Here is a 23,617-nt window from a genome sequence, read left to right on the forward strand (position 1 = left end):
TTTCCTCAGTTTAACAAAAAAGAAATAAATAACATCTAAAAAAAACTAAAATAAAATAAAATACAATTCCCTTTTTGCCCCCAGTTTGCAAAAACTCGTGAAACAATTACTATATTTTCTAGTTTAAAAATTAACATATGTAAGAAAGGGTTTGTAGCTCGAGCCTCAAGGTCTTGTGTTTGAATCCCCAATATCGCTTCACGGAAGAAAGTCGAAATTTAAGATATGTTTTTCATTATATTGTTACCAGTTGAAACTAGGGAGATAAACAACTGCACAGAAGTAAGACTCATTCACTAATGATTAAAGGCTGGTTTGTAACCCAGCACAGGACATGCTTCTGTTTTGGTAGAGATAGAGAGTTGAGACAGATCATACAAAGAAAAATAAACTACAGAATCATCATTGAAGCGTGTAACTCCAGAGTTATCTTACAATATATAGCGGCGCAAAAACTAAAACGCCAACATCAATATGCAGTGTTAGTCAGAAACATATTGTTTCATATCCATTCTCATTATCCATATGCAGTGTTTGTCAGAAACTCATTGTTTCATATCCATTCTCATTATCCCCATTGATGCTCTGAGTAATAATACCAATCGTAGCCTGCAAATTATCTAACCACCCCCCCAGCGGCGGAACCAAAGGTATCGACATATCCACGATTATATGCTCATCTTTGTCAACTAAGAAAGCAAGACTGTTCTTGTGAGCAATGTCAGCAGCAGCAGCAGAAATCAGTGGCATTGTATTCTATAACTGAACTAGCAGCAGGTTAAATAAAGCAGAATAGTAAGTGATATGTTGATTTAGGATTTCAGACAGTTGAGCAATCTGGTCCAAAACCTGCAAGGTGGCTCCAAGGCTTCTGGTGATTCGACAGGTTCCTTGAAACGTGCTTTCTCACTTAATTCTTCAAATGAGTCGACAAGATTTTGAAGCCTTGCAACAAATTCTATCAACAGGGATGTAAATGTGGCTAATGACAATTGACTAGCATTTTCGTAGGTATTGGATTCTTCTGCTACTGGAGGTTCGTTAACCTCAAATTTCAGTCCTGCAGGCCATGAAACCTGCTTCATGAACATGCTTCCTGAGGAAAAACCTACGGGCGGGTTGGAGCGGTTGACATCAGTGGGTATGGGGCTCACACCAGTTGGCATCGCAGGCATTTGGCCATCCCAACTTTGTGGCACAGGAAAAGATCTGAGATCGAGCACAGCTTCACTAAGGGATTTGTATTCCCGGAACGTATTTTCGTCATCATCCAAGTTCAATAAGTCTTGAGGATCTCTCACCTCCTTTGGCCGACTTCCAATCTCCCAGCTTTCTGAATTAACAAGAAGGTATGACTTCTGGTCAATTTTCTTTTGTAACTCCTCTGCAGCCTCATGCACTTCGTTGAGTATATCTACAGAACCTAGTTTCTCCATCTTTTTCAGTTTGTTTCCAAGTTCACGTAACACTTTAGCACCTTCGAAACCAACTCTTTGGAGCTCCCGACGAAATACTTGTCTTCGTTCAGCAGGAGCCTACGTACACAAATGTTGGAAGTTAAATAAAAATAGATTATAAGATGTCAAATAAAAACACAAATACGTACAGATAGTTCAGGAAAATTACAATTACTCTTATCAAATGCATGAGGACCATTACAGTTGCATGTACATAAAACAAGATAAACATCCACCACAGGTTTCGATACTTAGTGAACCATGAGGGTTGTAGTATAAGATATTGAATCGCATACAACTACAGTCTTCATACCCCCACAGATATAGATCATTCAATGAGAGTTCTTCAGTACAAAAACACCAAAGATGACTTGGCAGGAAGAACTTTCCCAGGCATGATAATTGAGAAAATATTAAACTCTCAGGCAAAACAATGACGTCATGTTTTCATCTGTTGCGCTTCAAGATGCCCAGATAACCAAAAGAATTGAGCATCCCATTTTAATCAATTCAGTGATAAGGTCAAAACTTTTATTTTGTGCACGTCTCATTGTATGGAAGATAAAGTTTTGATGAAATGTCAATATTGCATATTTGGCTCCAGTTAGGATGAGACCGGGCACAGCATTTCTCTCTCCTAAACAGGTGGAATATGAACTTGACTACTCGAAATGCACAAGGGACAGTAGATATTAGCCGCCAAAATCAGAATTTCAATTTTTGAGTCCACAGGGAATACAACCACATCAAGGACCCCTCTTCTCAAAAACTTAGTCTTGTGAACTCTTTGCATATCAATGTTCTTTCACCACGACCACACCCCACCCCAAAACCCCTTTTACAGCCAAAAACTCTTAGAGCCTTGGAAGGAGAGTAGGTGAAAGCTGCATTCAAGGGCACAAGACGACTTGACAAAGATGGCAAGGACGCCAATTGAATAGCCAATGGGCCAGCAGACAACACACAAACATTTTGACTGACAAAATCTTAAAGAAAAAGAACACAATGCAACCAAGCTATATTTGATGCGAATATGCCATGACTGCCAATGAGCTTCCTCAGGGCTCACCAGTGCCCCAGAAAAAAAAACTAAAATAATGGTAACTACATGTCATTCATATTAAAGAACAAAGGTAGACCATGAGATATATTCAAGAAACAAACAAATCTATTAAACACCCAAAGTGCACAACTTATCTTTGAAGTCAAGAAGATAAGGGAAAAAAATTACATGCTCTCAAGCACAGCTATCATATATTCTTTCCAGAGGTCTCATTAGGAAAAAATGGAAGAGTATAACCACCCATACTTGGGAAACCATAACCAAAAATCATTTGTTCATGCAAGGCCTTTGATTCACGATTTCTTCCTTTAGGAGAATAGCAAATCAGAAGGAAGGAACTACTTTTGGAATGAGCAATACTTTTAAAAGAAAAAAATTTCCCAGAGGCACAAATAAATGAAAATACAAATACAGTATCTTTGTCATTAATAGCCTCACAATGTGGTTAGAGGTGGAAATTTTTAGTACCTGTATTTCAGAAAGTACACATCCATGCAATGCCATGACCGTAAATGCACAATGCCTTAGTGCACCACCTACTTTTACATAGTTCTTCCATGGATATTTAAGCATTCTGTAACGACCATGAGGTGGCTCCCAGATAGCAAATCCCATCTTCAAACAAAAATAATGAGTTAAAACAAAAACCAAAAGAAAAACTCTGCTAATATGGTGAATTGCCAATGCATCACCATGTTACAACAAAGAATACCAGAGCGTCCTCTTGGCTGGTAGATTCCACAGCAGATCTGTAACCGCTGTAAAGCGGGTCATCAGAAGCTTGGTAGGTAAGAATCTTAGAAGGAACTCTCTCATATTCAACGCAATTAAGGTAACCATTAACACAACCTAAAAAATGATAAAGATAGTCAATAAAGGAAATTAATTATGACAAAAGTGGGGTTTGGACTAATAAAAGAAAAATATTTTACAATATCCAACAAATGCAAAGTATATCGTAAATCAACCTTCCAATGACTTTGCGACGCCCATGAAATTCTTTACCACCAATTTATGCAGATCCTCGCCAGCCCAGATGGGAAAAATGCATATATTTACTCCCAAACCAACACCAGCACCCAGTGCGATAAGCAAGAATCGTGACACAGCCGTATGGACAAATTCCCTTGTCCTATACCCAGATACCATTATGAAACAATATGTCAACAAGAACACTCGAAACCCATATTCATAAGGCTTCATTGTTGGGTATAGCTTTGCATAAGTTGCAAGAAATCCTAGCGACCAAATAACATGTCATGAAAATAAAAACAAAACAAAACACAAAATTAATAATTAGCATAAGTTGAGCTTTCCAGTGACATGCCAAAAAAAGTATATTCATTGCAAATTCAGACCTATGATAAAGATACTAGCGAAAATAACAGCTTCTTCCCACTCTCCAGCTAGCCCACATAAGTGCGCCATACCCAAAGCAAGGCCTCCAGCAGAAAATGTCCCTAACCCACGGTTAAATCCTTTGCTCAGAGTCGCTCCTGCAGAAGAACATAGCCACTGAATATAAGAAAGTAAAACAGACATAGGCATGCTCATGTTGGAAGACAACAGACTACACTGGAAAAAAAAAATTGCACTTTGAACTATGAACTAATTCAAGTTGAAGGCCCAGCCTATTAAAACAAAAGAAAGAAGATGGATTTAGTTAATTTAAAACAATTTGAATAAACAAAAAGATGTCGGATGATTAAGGGAAGCTGTTCACCAAAATATTCATTCTTGTACAATAATAGCTTATCGTGAATAAACAAAAACACTTTAGTTTCACTTCATTATTGTAATCATGAGCTCCATGCTTTTTCCAATTCCCTTCAGTGATTACACTGTCAAGCGTTCCACTTTATAACATACTGAACGTGAAAGTTGGTTTCTTTTCATGTGAACTACTAATGCCAATAATAGTAACAAACAAAAATTAAATTAAAAACAAGACCCCCAATTTTGCAACCAAAAAAAAAGAGTAAAATGCAACAAAACAAGAAACAACTATTTCTACCCAGAGACGCCCAAAAGCATAGGCACACGTGCAAATTGATGAAGACCCAGATGATGAAATGACTAAATAAAGCCAAACAGAGAAATACAATTACCTATGCTAAACTCAAATACTACCACAACAGTGAGGATGGCCCAGACCGAGTAACGACTGAGCTGCTTGAAAGGCTCTTTGAGGAAAATCAGCAACGAAATGATCATCAAGGCCAGACCCATCTTGGCCGCGAATACGATCTTTCTCGGATCGGATTGACCCATCCGAATTGCCCGGTTAGAAACATTTTGTACAGTCCTGCACCAGCTCACAATTCTATCGGAAACTGATCGAAAAGTGCAGCAGCGAAGAGACCCAGATGGCTCTTGTTCCTCGATGTGGACGAAGCCCAGCTCGGAGTAGCCCTTCTGGGTTGAGAGCAACCTTTCTCTTTTCTCTTGGAAATTGTACTTGAAAGAACCCAACTTTGCTATTGCTGCCATTTTTTCAAGAGAACAGAAGAAAACAGAGGGAATAATGGAAATCTTGTAATACAACAAAGGGTGTGAGAGAGCTAGAGTCAGAAATTCTCTCCCTTTATTTGTGGTTTATACTATTTTTGGGGGGATTAGAGCCCGAGAGTGAGAGACAATGTTTTGGTTTGGAGTGGATCACAGTAAAATAACAATAAAGAAGGAGTCTTTTTGCGGTTTGTAACTTACCAAATTATTATTTTGGTCTGATGTCATGTAACTAGATTGAAGAGTAAGAGATAGGTTAAATAAATCAGGTACGGAAATTGTAAGAAAGTTTCAGGGTTTCAGTTTTCAGTTTTGTGACGGGGTAGAGGCAGCGCCGTTACTTTATCCAGATACGACTTCATCATTGGAAGGAGTTGCGTAATGAGGTAGTAGCCCCTCAACAAACTAGGAGATTTTTTCTTCTTTTTTTCTTTTTTATAACTGAAAATTGGGCTTTTGTACGCCACTCAAATTTAATAAGAAAGAAAAGCTTTGTGTAAAAAGAAAATGTTTTATTATTCATAAACAATCAAATCATGCAAGGCTTGTAGTTCGAGTGATTAACCCTTGTCTGAGATTTTGTGTTTAAATTATTTTTCTCTAATATTGCTTGTATTTAAAATTTAAAAACAAAAAACAAAAGAAACCAACAGCAGCTAGATCAGTCCGTCTCTAACATGCTTGGCTTGCCTATTTTCTTCGCAATATGACTGACAATCAACTTGACCAACCAGTTTGCACCATCTGCAGGCTTCTCTCTGCCCTCCATAATTTCTGTTTTTATGGCTTCATAATTAAATCGTCGTCATGTGCACACAGCCGACTCCTTCGAATTATTAGCACGTATGGAACTTAGTATTAAAAAAAGTCCCACTTGCGTATGCACTTAACTCGAAGCGAAAATCTTGCCAAAATTTAAGAAAAAGTTTTACATCACACATGCATACAAGTGGTTTCAACTTGGTTGGGGTATGATATGAGATTATTCCAAGAAGTGATCAAAGGCGTCTGCTGCTGATCTTGGTTTTCTTCATCATTGGTGTTACTGTTGTTGCTGCTAAGTTCTTGTATGTCCAGTATCTCAACTCTGCGATTTGTCTTCTTCCTTATCTTGATCGCTACGTCCTGTGGGATAAATCTGCCGCACACGCTCACCCTGCACTCCTTCTTCTCTATCAAATGTGTCTCCAACTCTATACATGTGTATATATATAATCAGCTAGTTAAGAAACAAAATATATATACTTGTGTATGAGAAAATTAAGATAGATTGTACTTTTATCTCACCTCGCATATCAAGAAGAGCTCTCCTTACTTTTCTGTAGCAACCATTGCAGTCAATATTGATTCTCATCAGCATGTAGCAGAACTGAACATGATCAAATATGTGTATCAGATCATGCAGATATCAGAAACTGAAATAATATTGGACATTGTAATTCAATTTGAGCATACCTTGTCTGTCATGAAATGGTGATCAGAGAGAGATGTATTGCAATTGTTGCTTCAGAATCCAAAATTGGTCGAATGGACAACAACAGAAGGTTGATATTAAATGCCAATGATGCAATGGAATAATATAGAAAGCGAAAAAGGATCAATCGAGTATCATGAGCTGGTTATATATAATTCTGTTGATTCATGGAGTTCTGTTCATCTTGGAATCTGATTCTTCCCATGCAAAGATATATATGTATAGGTTGGCAATTTGGTTAGTTTTTCTCATTATTCTTGACTTCTTTGCATTCTTTTGTGTTTCTCAAATGCACTAAGCTAACTAGAGCATCACTTTCTTGCTTCCAGAGGGGCCTATGCCGACACAAAGGCATCACTTTTTCTCAACACCTTTTCCAAATGGCAATTAATGCCTTAATCTGGGTGAAATGGAAAGTTTATTTGACTCCAATATTAGGAATTTCTTTTTGGGATTCCAAAATTCTCTCTTTTCTCTATTTTTATTTCTCTGGTCTGCATATCTGTCTGCAATCGAGTGATTAATGATATATAAACTAATATGCCTTTGGAAATAAGGAAAGCCCAATGTAGGAAATGGCGACCAGGAACCACTCACCAATTACTTGTTTTATAAGACAACCAATAACTGCTTTATTCCATGTACTAGAACTTAGACATATGACTAAAAGTTTCTAGGCTGCTTGCATAACTGTAAGCTGAGTGATCATAGCTTGAGGGTTTACTTATATTATACACACAAAGAAAACAAAAAACCTCAGACATTTTTACATGGGTGAATTCATAATAAAAAGGATTTTCAAGAGCAATCAACAACGGATAGAAAATCTTGCAATCCTTCAAGCTTTGTGAGACAGTTTTCTACAGAAGGCAGACACATTTCTTAGAGATGCTTTATGGACTGATTTACGAGGGAGCATAACCTTTTTATCTAGAAGATAAGAAATTATACTTAATTGGTCATGTATAATTGAAAGTTTGGTACCAACAATAAGCTTCCATAAATTATCATTCTCACATATGACGGATGTTACATAACCAGGAACTTCAACCGGGTAATGGCTCCTTAGAAGGCTTTAAATAATTCTCTTACCATCAACATCTGAAATCACCTGGGAAGTCCTCTTTGGCACTTGCCGCATCCTAAATCAGCAGATATAACCACTTCCGGAATCTGCTCAATAAAATTATAATCAGGCATGAACTGCGTACCGACATCAATAAACTATCCATAATGTGTTTGAAAATAGTGAGACAGAGGGAACCAACCAGAGGCACCTCTAAGGTTGTAGCAGAAAGCAGAGCTGGTTCGAGGAAGTAGCCACCTGTTACTGGCCTTGTGAGCTTTTAGTGGAGCAAACTTCTTCTTAACCCAAAAAGTCGGAGAAATGGCTTTGCTGTGTGTATCTTTGAAGCTTGGCAATGATAAACCATAAACCGTTACAGGAGAATGTGTGCATATATATATATATATATGTAAGTATATTACAAACCACGTTCATTGAAGTTGCTTAACTTCAGTTCCCCCTGCTAATTAATAGAGTTGGAAGGGGTTGATTTTTCAAATGAATACGACTATTTTGATTGAGAAATCTGATCTATATGATTTTGAGCTGCAAAAGCTTTTAGGACAGCGAGATGGGATACATAACGTATGCATTCTTAATACTTAGGTTGACAAAAATGGTCAGTCTCCATTGATGGGTTAAAAAAGAAAACTTTTTGCTCATTTTCTCTTTCCTTCTATTTCTTATTGAAAAATGAACGTACAAAGAATTAATGGACAATGAAATCGTAGTACAATGGTATGCAGGGGACTTGAAGTTATGGCCAGTGAGCATTTAATTTACATGGAGAAGGTGAACAAGAAACTCAAACATGTTTGCAACGCCTTGTAAAAATCAATAATTAATTTGCTAGTTTCAATATATCCAAAGCAGATATTGAAGAGAGATAAATTTCACAATAAATCAATCTGAGAGTTCAATTTTTTCTTTCTTTTTGGTATCAAAAATTTCACAGTAAATCAATAGACTCGGGTAATGGTCTAATAGTAATGGATAATGCTCTAAACTACTCTTATCAATAAACGAAAATCTGGGGAATTTTTTTTTTTTAAAAAGGATATATATACCGCTCAGAGCTATCGAGTATAGCCACTCGGCTATACTATTTATAAAATTAAAAAAAGTACCACCCAGCGATTAGGTGCCCACGTGTCAAAATCAGTATAGCGCGGCTATACGATTTTTTTTAAAAACAGAAAACCCCGGTATAGCCGCGCGGCTATACTATATATATATATTTTTTAAAAGGAGGACCCGCTAGAGATTAGGTGCCCACGTGTCAAAATAAGTGTAGCCACACGGCTCAACTATTTTTAAAATAAAAAATCGCGTTTAGCCACGCGGCTAGACTATTTATTAAATTAAAAAAGAGCACCACCCAGCGATTAGGTGCCCACGTGTCAAAATCAGTATAGGATCGGCTATAACATTTTTAAAAAAAAATCAGAAAATCCGAGTATAGCCGCACGGCTATACTATAGATATATATTTTTTAAAGGAGGACCCGCCTAGAGATTAGGTGCCCACGTGTCAAAATAAGTATAGCCAAACGGCTCTACTATTTATAAAAAAAAATATAAAAAGGACCAGCCAATTAATATAGCCGTGCGGCGATACTATTTGAGTGTCAGTTTATACTTTATAGATATTAATTTGCTAGTTTCTTTTAACATATCCAAAGCAGATATTAAAGAGATCCAAATTTCACAATAAATCAATCTGAGAGCTCGATTTTTTTATTTTTTATTTTGGTGGAAATTTCACAGTAAATCAATAGAGACTCGAATAATGGCCTAATAATAATGGATAATGCTCTAAACTACTCTTATCCATGAACAAAAATTGGAACATTGATCAATCATATTAAGAAAGGAACCTCCTAGTTGCATTAGTTTAAATTTATCATCTTTCCGTAGCCATAATAATGCAAGGACTTACAGGTAGAAAATGGAACATTGATCAATCATATTAATTTCGTAAATTGTTTTTCTGTTTGATTTGTTGAGGTCTTAACCTTAAAGATTACTTGATACCTTATTTGGGTTAGATGGTTAAACGAGGAGAAGTTAATTCACATCATTTTAGAAACTCGAATATCAGCAGATCATGACCAATATCTCTTGAAAATTAGCCTTTCGCAAGTACGAATCTCTTAGTTAGTTTGAATAGTTTTAATTGTTAGGAAGAAGAAGAAGAAGAATAAAGTTTGTTTTGTATGTCATTTGGACTGGTAAAGTTGGAAAATAGAGCAAGAAGTTCAAGCAGAACAACACACACCATGCATGTAGCAACTGACACTCAAATCATGCAGCACATTCATCTATTTACATATTTTTGGAAAAGAGAGCAAAAATTGCATGAACATTTCATATATTAGCCTTGGTAAATGGTAATCTCAAATTATTATTCTACATAAGGACATAACATGGCTTCTCTTCACAGCTCTCTGCTTCAACATCCATTTGCCCTTTCCTCTCTGACTCTGCTACTCTTTCTCATTTCCCTTCCACCATCCATCCTTTCACAAGACCCCAGCTCCTCAAGCCCTACCATTGCTCAATGCACCACACGGCTTCTTCCACTGGCCTCGTGTGCATCGTTTGTGCAAGGCACTTCCCAATCTCCGGCACAATCATGTTGTGACAACCTCAAGCTGCTCTATAGCCAGCAGCCAGACTGCCTTTGCCTTTTGCTCAATGGCACTACTTTGAGCTCCTTCCCTATCAACACCACACGTGCTCTTCAGCTGCCTGCTCTCTGCAGCCTTCAAGTTGACATCTCTGCTTGTTCAGGTAACTTCTGATTTTGGAAAAGAAAAAAATATATAAAACAAGAGGGTTCTGTGATAATTCTGGTTTCAACTCTGTTAAGTAGAATAACTTCAAACAGTTTCATGTTTGTGCATTGTTTTAATCTTCTTCTTTTTTTGTGTGTGGTTTTGCTGCAGGGGTACATGTGCCTCCTAGCACACCTAGTTCTCAAGTTTCCTTTGGGACAAACACCAACTCAACTGCTGTTAACTCTACAATTGCTGGTATGCAAATATATCCATCTCTTACATTTGTGTAGAATCCTTCTAATTTATGTAATGGTGTCTCAAAAAGAAATTAACTATCATAAAATAGTAAGAACCCATCAATTAGGTTAGTCATTTTACTATTCCTTGTAGGTTCATTCCTTTGATTAAGAAAAAAGTAAATAGAAAAATCCTATTCAAGGCTTGAATTCTTGGGTTTATTATGATTCTCTATTTCTTTGGGTTTCAGCCTCTCCAATGCCTCAAAATGCACCAAGACCCAGCATGATGGGGTTAGGATTTGGCAGAACTTCAAGTGCTGGCACCAAATTGAAGATGGGCAGTTGCCTCACGGTGGTGGCGCTGGCTATGGGAGGCCTTCTGGTGACAGGAGTTCCATTTTCAGTATGATCATACCAGCAGACTATTCTGTGTATGGTTTTTTATGGTGTGTTTAGAGTTTTTTGTTCTTTTTATAATTAGAACCAGCCCGAGATTATATTTCACTATGGTTTTGTTTAAATGATACCGGATCTTCTATTGATTTGAATAAGAACAGTGTTTTACTGTCAAATTATGTCCTTCATTTGCCTCTCCTTAGCTTAGCCTTTCTGTATCAACACCACATAATATAGTGGGAGGAAATACAATTCAGAAAAGAAGTTTTACATAGGGAACGTCACCTTACAAATTGAGATATTAAGTTTGACAGAAAGTTTCTTTGCCTAGGAGTATATCATGTATCAGATGTAAACGTCCTTTTCATGACAGAGACAGACTATTCCAAACTAGGAGCCACTTCAGTTGGGTTGGATTCGAAGACATCTGAGTTAGTTGCCTCCGGTTCTTCCAAAAACTCCCGAGACTGGAATGAATCTTTGTACACAGGAGTCTCCTTAAAATCAGTTGCTCCTTCATTGTAAGAAGTAGCAGCAACGAGACATGCAATAAGCTGCACACACACACCAAAACCGAACAGCATTAGCCTTGAGGGGTGGTTAGTGGAAGCAAAAGTAGGGTAGTATTCACTTATGAGCTAGGTTTCCCTACACTTTGTTCAGGAAAAAGATTCACTCAACTGCTATTAAATTTCTAATCTCAACCTTTCCATAAGCAAAAAGTAAAACCAAATAGAACTCCCTGAATTTCTTCTTCAGGTTTTCATAATATAACCAGTTCCAGCAGGTAGCTTTTTGGCTAGTTAAGGAATCTATGAACATCATTCAAATCAGCAGTGGGGGGCTTCAGACTTGAAGGTTAAAAGCTAGAATCAAAAAGGGCATGTCTTGAAATCACAGTTGCATTGGCCCTTGCTTGTGAAGGAGAGCATTTCTCCAATAACTACCAGAAAATACTCTGGTATAGAAGCAAAATCATACCAAAATGTGGAAATTAATCATTATTTGAGCAGGGTTTCAGCTACAACTGAATTAAACTATAATTTAGCAAAGTCCTAGTGATCATATACTTGTAGCAGCAGAGACACAAAAACCATGAACCCAACAAATTAAAGGACCAAAATTTAACTAGTGTGGGAGAGAGAAAGTAAAGACATACCGCAAAGCCAATTCCAAAAGCCCACAAGTACTCGACAAAGAAGCCAAGAAAGTCCCATTTTTCACCTTCCCAGAAGTCAGGTTCGTCACCCGGAAGCTTAGGCAAGAAATACCCATCATCAACATTGTCAACAGCAACACCATCACCAACGTTTTCAATCTCAGCCGTCCGTTCTAGTCGCAGTGGGTCTTGTTCTTGGTCTCTGGTGGTTGTGGTGCCTCTCTTGTTCTTGCCGTCGGACCTCCCAGTTCTGGACGTGAACCTCTTGGCTGACACCACGTGGAGGGTCCTTCTGGGGGAGAGAGGGAAGAGGACGTGGCGTTGAGAGGAGAGGTTGGTGTAGGGGTGACTGGTGGAGCTGCTGTACAGGAGCCTAGCTCCACCAGTAGCTCCACTGTTGGCTATGGTTAGAGCCATGGGTGGAGGAGAGTGAGAGAGTGTGCAGAACATAAGCTGATCAGCGCGATCTTTTGAGAGAGTTTGTGGATGAGAGTGGGGAGATAATAATGGATGTTGGTTTCTATAAACTTGACCCGGTTTGTCTTCTTATTGGACCATCCGGTCCATTTCTGTAGGCCCAAATATATTTTTTGCTTCTTTCGAGCCCAAATATTTTTTTTTCTTCTTCTGAGCCCAAATAATAAATTTACTTTTATTTTTCTGTTAATTTTCTTTCAGCTTTTGTCATAGTTACTGATAAATTATTGTTTAAAGTATGAATTTTTTTTTTAAAATTTTCTAATTGATTGGTACTTTAATTTTCTAATCGATTTTTACTGAAATTATTGCTTAGAGCTTAAATTTCGAAATTTAAATTGTGGATTGAATAAATTTTAAAATCGCAACTCTAACTCTAAGGTCCCGTTTGATTTACATAATGGATTTGAAGGGAAATCACTTCCCATGTCATTTCACAAGAGATGGGAAATAAAGATTCATTTCCCATGTTTGGTAATCCTGAAAAAGTAATCAAGAAATACCACTTTATTTCCTTTCACATGTTTGGTTTGTGTATGAATGTAAAACAAAGTTTGTTTTATTTTCCAATTATATCCATATGAAATCAAATAAATAAAAAATAATATATTTAATGCTATATTATAATTCTAAATTGTGAATGGGGACAATATGGTCAAGAAAAATGTGTATTTAATGTTGGCTCATTTTCCCAAACTTTCATACGATAAGGAAAACAAAACTCAAGGGAGGAGGAGAGCTTCACTTTTGCCCCCCTACTTTCTCATGTGCAAGGCAACGATTTCTCATTTTGGGACTCACCAAACATGAAAAAGCAATTGATTTCCCATCCACAAGCCTCTTTTCCCATGAACCAAATGGGGCCTAAAGGACTGTTTTATGTGCTAAATAATAAGGGCACGTTTGGTTCAAGGTTTAGGAGCTTATGAATGGGTTTCATATTGCATTTTTATGTTTGATAAGTGCATTCTTGATAATGCAATCTGTATTCATGGATATGGATATTCCATGCATTAGGGAATTTCATACCATTGGCTCACCTTAGGTCCTTTGACATTTATTACTTTTTTGTTGTGTCGATTTTACCCTTTAAGGTAAATAAGAAAAACACATTGAAAATCTAAATTTAATGCATTATTTCCTTGTAATTGAATTCCAGAATTTGAATTTTGAATTTTTTTTCCATGATAATATTCCTAATATATAGATAAAATACAATTTAATCAATAAAAAGTAAAGACTCACATATTATACAAATCGATCAAACAAGCACCCACATTAAATTATGTACCTGACATATAGGTAAATAATGTTAATACATACAGGTATATATGTAACTGCCTTACAGGTAAGTATTTTTTTCTTGAGTTTTCTTAAGCAGCTTTTTCTGGAGCTTCATATTTATATACATACGTACATGTCTTACATGTAATAGTTTTTTTTTTTTTTTTCCAAAGAAATTTTATATGGATTTTTATCTCAGTTGAGTTTAAAGATCCATACCAAGATATTATATGAGTTCAATTAGCTGGGCTAGAGGGTATAACTACCTAGACTAGAGGTAATTTATGGGTTTAATTACATGCATACTGCATACGAGGTGTATGCATAGGTACCTTACCTATTGTTAAGGTACGAAGTTTTTATGAACTCTTATTACAAATTTTGATGTCGGTATGCCTTGGGAAAATTTCAGAATTCAATAAATAGATTTGCAATTAAATTCAAATCAAATATGATAATTAATATCATACAAATCAATAACTTACCAGTTTTACGAATTCATAATTTATCTTATTTATGTTTTAGGTGCATAACTAGAACAAAAAAATAACAAATAAAAAAAAGTAAATATCAATAAATTGAAAAAGACATGTAATCTTATGTGACGCAAAAGTCCAAGGACTTGGATCAACAACAATTTATGCGTGGATTGTACCCAAAATCTCTCCTCATAATTGGACTTATGCCAAATTTTCTATTTAAAATATCACTTCTAACCCTTAAGAGAGTTAAAAGAGTTAAACTGTTGTTCCCAATACTGTTGTTCCCTTGGGGACTCATCCTACTAAGTCCGGTATGGGGTGTGGAGATTACGGGTCCTAAGGGAGTTAAGGTGCTTCTGTCTCAGGAAGCTCAAGTTTGGCTAGAGGATGGTCATTTATGATTTTTTGATGTTTTGGCCAATGACAAGTTATTCTCTTATTTTTAATTTTATACTGGATGTGATGTTGTGGTACTCTTTTTCTTTAACCGAATTTTCCTCCATTTGAGAGTTTTTAAAGGCAAGGTTTTAACGAGGCCACTCTTGTTGCATCACTAAAGTCAAGTTTTTACTTTTTATACCCTGACATTGTTGTTTCAATAAGTTATTTTTCCTTGATCCAAAAAAAAAAAAAAAAAAAACCTTAAAATATTCTTCATATTAATACATTTTAATAATAAAAAATTTAAAGGTATTTTTAGAAAAATTGAAAATTTTCACTCATTATGCACAAACCAAACATGAAAAATGAGGAAAAAAGACATTTCCAAGCGTTCCCAAACAATCCATTTTCATATCATGAAATTAGACATGAAAAATTTATTCTAAAAAAATTCAATCGCGAACCAACCTGTTTAATACATAATCATAATTTTGTATACAAGAAGTGTCTGAAAAGTCTTCTTTTAATTGGGATATCGAAATCTCATCTTAACACAAACATTGAACATCATCAATATAAATGGAAGCAAAGATATACATTAAATCATTTGAATAATGAAAATATTCAGTGATTACATATTGTTGAGAATCCACTGAGGATACATACACCCTAGTTCGTATGTAATCTGCTTGAAGCATTGAAATTTCTGTATTAGTAATTCTACTTGATTTTTTAAAGCAGAGAATTGAAATTTCGTTTTGCTGAATTATAATAAATAAATGGCCTCAATTACTTGGTGATCTGGCTGTTTTCTGTTTTTGAATCCAACCCCAAAACCCAAAAATCAAAACACACATTTTTCAGAACAAAACAAAGAATTCAAATAATTTTAAAACGAATGTCAATTAACAAATATCAACTTTTTTTTTTTGGGGCAGAAGCAACAAATATCAACATGTTGGGTTCAAATTCAAAATTTTCCATGTTCTTGTCTTTTACTTTGTGTCAAGTTTACAACCTATCATATAAACAGCTACACGTCTAACAAAGCGGTCCGGGGTTGTAAACAAAAACACCCCCACCGCCTTGCCGCCGAAACGTTCCTACAGAGCAGAGAGCGATTCGGTTCGCCACGAAACATCCGAAACGCTGCCATCCGAGTAATCAAACAACCCACCTAATGCCACGTACTCCGCCCCGCCATTATAATTGTTGTTCAAGTTACACTCGCCACCAATTCCGAACTCAAACGAGTCGTAACTCGGAATGATGTCGTTCTCAAACCCTAGCATCCCGTCCAATCCAACCGCCTCCGAACCACTCGACGTAAAATCAGCGGCCTCCAACTTTCCGTCCTCGCTTCCTCCATTGGTCGGCGGGAGGCCGAGTTCGTCGTCAGAAGCCTCTAGAAGGTAACCTAGTTCCGGCTGCGACGACCCGCCTGGAGACGACGTCGTTTCGGACACGGGAAATGCCGGAACCTGTATCTCTTCCTCGAAGCTTTTAATCACCGAGTCAAGGTCCTGGATCGCCGGGTCACGGTCGGTAACGGTGTCCGAGTCGTCCAGGATGTTGAGGAGGTCGTCTTGGATCAGCTTAACCTCCTCCGACTCTATAACCAACTCGTCCGAGTCGACCCGGACAGGCTGCGGAGTCAACGACTCGTCCGAGTTCACCTCCGAGTTGGTCGAGTCGAACACGGTGGAACCCGACTCGGGCGGGCAGGCAACTGAGTGACTCGAGTCGACTCGGACGAGTTTGAACTCGAGTTGGGTATGTTTTGTTTCTGGGTCGTCCGAGTCATTTCGGGCTCGTTTCCTATTATGGTTGATGCTGTTATCCATTGTGAACCAATGAGAAAAATGAAGAGTGGGTTTGGTTTGGTTTGGTTTCAGAGGGGACAAAGAAGACCCAAATCCAGGATTGTGTTTCAGGAGAGAGAGACACCAAAGAGAAAAAAGGTATATAGAGAGAGATTGAGAGTTGTCAAAGCAACGAGAGAAAAGGTGGTGGGCAAGTATATTAATAAGTGATGTGGTAGGAGGTGGTATATATAGTCGGCAAGAAGCAAAGATTAGTTAATATTTTCTAGAGGGAGAAAAATGGTTGTTTGGAAAATGAGAAAAAGATAGGGAGAGAGAGAAAAGTTGGAATGGTGGTGGTGGCTGGTGGGTGATGAGAAAAAGAAAGAGAGAGAGAGAGAAGATTATCAAATTTTAGAGGGACCAAGAAAAGAAAAAAGTTAGGTGGGTTGCAAATGCAAATGGTGTTTTCTTTCCTTAGATTTTGAAGTTGAAGAATGAGTAGGAGAGTTGAATTGTGGGAAGGTTATATATAATGGAGAGAGAAACAGAGAGAGGATTTGGCATTCAATTTTAAAATGGAAGATGCCGATACGCGCGGCCACTGCGGAGCCTTAAAACCCCTCACGGAAGTCTCGGACTTTTTTTAAAATAAATAATTTTGAAATTTAGTTATTTTATGTTGCCCACCTTAACGTATCTCTACTATAATAATTCTGTGGGATACTTTTCTTTTTTATTTTATTTAATTTCTGTTCTGTCAATTAACTAAATTTAAGTCTGGAGTTTGAGGTCCGTTCAGGACCCACCAATTTTGATTTTTCACTTCCCTTGCTTGGATCGGGTTGCTTGCGAATTGGATTGGGATAGGTATGAGGCTTTTTGGCTTCGCTGTCGTTTTTGTTCTTGACGATTTCTTTCCTTATTATAGTAAAAGCTTCAACAAAATCAAGTGCTTTACTTGATAACTGCTTTTTGTAGGCTCCAAATTATGCAGTCAGCCAATCACTGTTCAATGTCGAAGCATTTACTGTTATTGCAATGCTGTTAATACCAAGTACTTTTTCCGAATTTTGTTTTTTCATTTTCTTGTTTAGATTACAAGTGCCAATTGCCAAATTGATGGTTTTGTTTGGCGACTCGGGTTAAATGAGTGCAAATTTATCATTATGAATCACACTCACTCGTAAAACATAATCTGTTGAATTATTATTGTATTCAATAAGTTTAATAATAACATATTAAATAGCATTCACGATACTTGTCCAATTTAATTGATATGGGTGTATTCAGTTCGGCCCACAACATCATATAGTTTCGAGAAAGTTTTTCAATATAATTTAAAAAGCTTGGGAAAAAAAGATAGTAATAAGTTAAAGTAAAAAAAAGTCACTGGATGACATAACTCCTTATTTAACAAGTCATCTCGGGTTTTTATTTATAAAAAATTATGGGACCTACACTCGATCGACACTTCACCCTCAAACCACGTGTGTACGTGGAACTACCTCCAAGCGCAACCCAACGACTTGGCCAGCCGAATCTTGAAGCCGACTCATGTAAACGGCGCCGACAAGAAGAACAATAAGGAAAGTGCCTTTCACAGCTTTCTAGAGAAACCCAGACAAGCCTGAGTCAGCTTCTGCGGCTTCAGGGCATGCACGTCGCCACATCATCCAAATCGTGGCACGTGTTACAAGAACCACAACCCTCGCCTTGGCCACGCGACCGATTCAGCACCGCCCTAGTCTTTATTTAGTAAACTGACCAACAACGGTACTTCCGGTGGGCTAGTCGATATGTTCATGTGCCGAAAGTGACAAGTGATTACTGAACAGTGTCGTTTTATTTTTCGTGGCGTCGTGGGCCTCACGAAGTAACGGGTGGCGTGGAACCAATAAATAAACAAATATCTGCATCTGCTTTTTGATAATTTTAGTAATTATTTTGTCAAATATCTAATTCGGTTGATGGAGCTCTTTCCATGTCATGGATGAGGAGGACACACGCCAACTATTGAATCAATCAAGGAATTGGAAATTTGAAGGAGGACCAGCATTCTATTCTATTCTATTCTATTCTATAACGTCTTTATTTTTGTCAAGTATTCTATAATGTCTATACTAGGCTAACTTTCTTAATTTCTTTAATTTATTCTTATTTATATAGGTGGATAGTTCGAGATTCAAACTTGAGTGTAAAGGAAGGAAGGTGAGGTTAAAATCAATCGGTAATGGTAATGGGGAGATTCAGTGAACCAACTATTTATAAGTTTATGCTAGGTATATTAACTTTAGATGTCGAATTGGTGACTCATTATCCTAATTAGCTAACTTAACCGATATTTAATGATATCCTTCACATTTAATAATAACGTGTAAATTAATATGTTATCGCTTCTCTTAATATAAAACAATTGATAGTAACGTGTGTGGTGTATTGGAAAAGATGTGCTGGAGTTGGAAGTTGCATCCATAATATACGATAGAGAGAGAGAGAGAGAGAGAGAATGAAATAATTGAAAGCAAAAAAAGTACAATTAATTGCATGCACATGTGCAGTTAAATAAGAATGAGGCGATCCATCCACCAAGCAACTGAACCGGAAACAGGTGGAATGAAAAAGCCCAAACAGGGAAATATTCAGTGGGCCACAGTAACATATTGGAAGGGGAGAAATTGATAAGCTCATGTGCATGATGGTCCTGGTCCTGGACTTGACCATGTGAAGTGAGTTTTGTCACATGCCCTGCGCTGGACCTTATTTTTCATCTTTTGCTTCATCACAAAGCCATCCCCAAATATTCAATTTTGAAAACCAAGTCCTTTCTTCCTCTTCTTCCACTAACGAGTTACAAGTTACAAGTTACAACCACCCACCCATCATTGAATAAACAATAGTTAGATTAGACAGAGACACAGAACCTTGCAACACCTACATGCTATCAATGGTCTCGGAACTGCCACGTGCCGCAACTTGTATCCACTGGATTGTAAAAGGTGCAATCATCAATGCAATTTGCTAGTCAAAAATACACAGATTGCATAAACAAAGCATCAAAATTGACGTGAGTGGAATGAAACCGATATACATATATATATATATACCTTTTAGCTTTTTGTCCCTGTTTTACCCATTTGAAATTGCTAGTACAAAAGATACCAAGGTATAGTACAAGCACTAGCTACCAGTTGCTATGTACTATCAAGCATGGAGTCAATACTCAATAGTACTGTTCCCATCTCAATATTATATAATCAAGGAGACGAACAAAACCTCGAATTCGAGCGCATTATTAAGATTGTATTATTGACACACTATCCTGATTAACTGATCTAATGCACATCTATATATTATTATGACACGTAACCTTTTATCTATTAATATGTATATGACCATGACCTTTGAGCTTTATCCACTGGTGGGCCCATTTACAACTAGCTTCATCCCTTTGATCCTTTCATTTGAAACATGCATGCGTCATTCTGCAACCTTTAATTATTTTCTTGGAGATTTCAATCTATCTCATTAGCAAGTGCGAAAGTTGGTAACCTTGTTCACAAGTCTAAAATGACCAAGACTTTTTAGACGGCAATTTGCAAAAGGTGATGTTTCATTGATTTATGTTAATTATAACTTCGCTTTCAAGTTTCTGGGAATCGTAGCCAACTTTGAAAAAATGAGAAGAAATTGCAGGCTCCAGATCTGGACCATTCAATCTCTCTCAGTCTCAACCCTATTTCAAAGGCAGCTACAGAATCTTGCTCCTACTTTGAACTTTTGCTTCGTGGTGAGGCTTTTTTCAAACCTAACCAAATCAATTTTGCATGAGATTTTTTAGGACACGTTCGGGTATATCGAATTTCTGGAGGGTTCTTAAGTATCTTAAAATTGAGATAATCATGCATGACAGATGTGAGTACATATATCCAGTGGCAGATTCGTGAATTTTTTTAGTGGATGTGCAATTGTGAAAGGCTAAAAATTCTTTGTGGATTGAACATCTAAGACTTTTTACCTAGATTGACCTTAGGTCCCTTCATGTATTCATATCATATATGAAAATTCGTTTTTATAAATAATTATTTTATCAAGATAATTTTTGGTGGCTTTTATTCCTTACACATCAAATAAGAAAACTTGATTTTATGGGATTTTATTATGAAGTATATATTGACTTAATGAGCCATCACTTTTAGCCGAAATCGTATTTTGTATTAAAATCGATTTTGGTGGGAATGTGATTTTCTAGTATTTTTATTTGAATCCAAATAGGAGGTACTTCCTTATTTACATTGTAAACTTAAGTAATTTACTTAAATATTGAAAATGGAAATAAGGTAATCTGTGTACCATCACCAGCTGAGCAAATGGGCAATTTAAAGCACCTACAATGGTTTTTCCGGCGAGGCAAATGGATAAGTCATTATTTTCTAACATTGTGAATCTAATAATTTTGTCGAAATATCAAATCGGGATGGGTCTCTCTCAAGCATAGATTGAAATCACATAAACATTATCTCTTGCTGTTTTTTGTCAACCAGCAAAATGAATAATGATGGCTACATCATACTTTCTGATTAGTGTTTTTTACACTTAAAATAATGTTATTATTAAAGCAATATATAGATTAAACAAACCCTAGTCTCCCTTTTGAGTAAACCCTAAGCGAAAGGAGAAGAGAGAAAGCTAGCCGAAGGTGAGCGCAGGTTTTGAAAACCCCCTTGATCCCATAAAAAATTCACAGTAAAGTAGTATGAAAGAAGAGAGAATGAGAGATCGAGCAAGAAAGCTTCAGATCTGGGTGCCTTGGTGGACCATGTTGTTCTTTTCTCCTTGTTGCAAATCTGTTCGTCTCTATTTTGATCTGGATGGCTTTGGTTGTGTGAAGCATCTTATGGAGCGGCTTTGATGTGTTGCTACTACTTCAGTCGTTTTTTGTTTAGTTTTTTAGTTTTAATTCCATAAACTCTTACGGGTTGTTTGTGAGTTTGTGTCATGATTCCCATAAACTTGTTGAGTTTGTTGGGTTGTCTAGTCTTTCTAGGAGAGTCATGACGGTTAGCGGCAAATTTTGTTCTTGATAAATTGCCTTAATTTGCAATAATGAAGGCGATAGATAGGGGTTTTAGACAAGTATTTGTTTTAGATTGATTCTCTTTAGATCATTTCAGCCCTTAGGCTAACTCAACTCACTGAAGAAATTTATCCATGTCTGTCATACTACTAATGGGATAACTCCCTTTGTACTTTTTTCAGTTGTTCTAATAAAATTATGTCGCCTGTTATAAATAATAATAATGATATTATCCACGTAATCAAACCTCACGAAATCCAAACAACAAATAGCATCCAATTCTAGTCCATTTTCTAATCCCTTCATTAATTATCCCTTTGTTCTTTGACACGTGTTCATGATTTTTGATAGTGTACTGCAATGTGATTTGCATGTAAGGAGGAATGCTTAGATATTCCACTAATAATAGAATAGAACATTACCCTTTCGGAAAGAAGCCAAAATTTGCGTATAATTGATGTGATTTGTACTTGCGAGTCATGACGTGCGAATGTGGCTTTGAATAATCTAAATCTAACATGGGGTTCGAGGGAGAAATGGCCTCGACATGCTCTCCGCCACAGTAAACCTGCAAGCTTCAAGCACCTACAAATATCCTTCTGAATCTGATGATAAAAGTTGGTAGGTAAGAGGCATATAAATTATCTTGTAGACGAGCAATAGTAATCTTCAACCAAACAACCAACCAACCAACCAACCAAAATCGAAAAAAATATGTAGTAGGTCGGGACGGGAGGGTTGGAACCATTGAGTCCTTGCCCTAATTACTTTAATTTAACTTGCAATGCAATGTCATAAGAGCATCCATAGTGGGGGGTGTATGTTAAATATACACCCCGAGTCACCGGAATCGTCTCCAATGGTGAGATGTAAATGGATGTAAATATACATCACCACCATGGGGATGTAAAATAAAATGTATATTTACATCCATTTTTACATCCCTTGCAGGCGGAACTCACCCGAAAAAAGAGAAGAAAAATGAAGAAAAGTCAACATAAAAGGCTGAGACCCACGGCTACACCCCTGAATTTACACCCCCATTGGAGCAAAAAACATATTTACACCCCCCGGAGGTGTAAAGGGGATGTAAAAGTGGCTTTACACCCCCAAATTTACACCTCCCCACTGTGGATGCTCTAACATTGCTAAACTCACTTATTTTAATCTTGAAAAAAACTGTTATTTGATCAATTTCATAACCTAGGCTAATCTTATTCACACTCTTTATAAAACTACTTGATAGGTCACATGATGTGAACATAAAAAATAATTCTTGACCAGAAATTAGGGCGAAATTTACTAAACTTTTCTGTTCTTTTTTTCTTTTAAGTTTGGAAGAAGACATGGGACAACGTCAACTTGAAGAACATTCAAATAGTTCAATGTCTGGATCTTGTCTTGGGCGTCACATCATTTGCCTAAAGTGATATAGTTAATGCTAAATTATTGAGGTCTAGCTATAAAGCAGTTTTAAAAGCAGCTTGTTTATAATCTAAACTTAATCTGGATTTTGACTAATTTGCTCTAAACATGCAAATTGTTAGTAAAGTCTCGCTTCCAAAAGCCTACAACCTTGTAGGCTTCACAAAAGAATCTCTCCTTCTCAATTTCATATTGAATTTTAATTAAAATATATATTTCATATGTCGACGTACAGGTGCTAATTCAGCAACTATGACGTAGATGTGAAATTGTTAATCAATTTCATATTGGAAAATTCATGACATTATTTAAGTGTAAGGACATTTGTCATGAATAAAAATGAGAATGTCCAAAAAAAGAAGGTTGGTAGTATTCTCCAACTTTGTTTTATCTTTTTTCTTTTCGGTGGCCAAGTGGCTTTGATGGTGCCAACGGTTCTTGGGTGATTGGGTGGCGTTGATGTCATGGTCTTTGAGGATGAATGGAGAAATATATTTTATTTTTATTTTAAAATTAGGGGACTGATTGTCCCACTTCTTTTTTATCCA

At 36.8% G+C, this 23,617-nt stretch overlaps 5 protein-coding genes across 5 annotated transcripts; 1 reads left to right on the plus strand and 4 right to left on the minus strand.

Annotated features, from left to right (window-relative positions):
* Positions 1-375: 375 nt before the first annotated feature.
* Positions 376-5,440, minus strand: LOC110754108 (aluminum-activated malate transporter 9). The gene is made up of 6 exons (XM_088253859.1): positions 4,629-5,440; positions 3,879-4,016; positions 3,489-3,758; positions 3,233-3,369; positions 2,989-3,135; positions 376-1,535 (listed from the first exon to the last, which is right to left on the minus strand). Exons 1-6 carry the CDS (start codon positions 5,008-5,010, stop codon positions 813-815), a joined length of 1,797 nt encoding a protein of 598 aa, XP_088109985.1. The 5' UTR covers positions 5,011-5,440; the 3' UTR covers positions 376-812.
* A 481-nt stretch (positions 5,441-5,921) lies between these two features.
* Positions 5,922-6,675, minus strand: LOC110754110 (heavy metal-associated isoprenylated plant protein 25-like). Its single transcript, XM_021955129.2, has 3 exons — positions 6,484-6,675; positions 6,316-6,397; positions 5,922-6,221 (listed from the first exon to the last, which is right to left on the minus strand). The coding sequence occupies exons 1-3, from the start codon at positions 6,493-6,495 to the stop codon at positions 5,962-5,964; spliced, it is 354 nt and encodes a 117-aa protein (XP_021810821.1). The 5' UTR covers positions 6,496-6,675; the 3' UTR covers positions 5,922-5,961.
* A 3,302-nt stretch (positions 6,676-9,977) lies between these two features.
* LOC110754152 (Bifunctional inhibitor/lipid-transfer protein/seed storage 2S albumin superfamily protein) lies at positions 9,978-10,995 on the plus strand. The gene is made up of 3 exons (XM_021955188.2): positions 9,978-10,360; positions 10,516-10,602; positions 10,835-10,995. Exons 1-3 carry the CDS (start codon positions 9,994-9,996, stop codon positions 10,993-10,995), a joined length of 615 nt encoding a protein of 204 aa, XP_021810880.1. The 5' UTR covers positions 9,978-9,993.
* A 150-nt stretch (positions 10,996-11,145) lies between these two features.
* Positions 11,146-12,637, minus strand: LOC110754153 (AT-rich interactive domain protein). Its single transcript, XM_021955190.2, has 2 exons — positions 12,142-12,637; positions 11,146-11,536 (listed from the first exon to the last, which is right to left on the minus strand). Exons 1-2 carry the CDS (start codon positions 12,589-12,591, stop codon positions 11,363-11,365), a joined length of 624 nt encoding a protein of 207 aa, XP_021810882.2. The 5' UTR covers positions 12,592-12,637; the 3' UTR covers positions 11,146-11,362.
* Positions 12,638-15,728: 3,091 nt separating this feature from the next.
* LOC110754156 (uncharacterized) lies at positions 15,729-17,248 on the minus strand. Its single transcript, XM_021955194.2, has one exon. The coding sequence runs from the start codon at positions 16,607-16,609 to the stop codon at positions 15,869-15,871; it is 741 nt and encodes a 246-aa protein (XP_021810886.2). The 5' UTR covers positions 16,610-17,248; the 3' UTR covers positions 15,729-15,868.
* Between the last annotated feature and the right edge of the window lie 6,369 nt (positions 17,249-23,617).

This window comes from Prunus avium, chromosome 5, assembly GCF_965620075.1.
Source record: "Prunus avium chromosome 5, drPruAviu1.hap1.1, whole genome shotgun sequence".
In the NCBI taxonomy this organism is placed as follows: Eukaryota; Viridiplantae; Streptophyta; class Magnoliopsida; order Rosales; family Rosaceae; genus Prunus; species Prunus avium.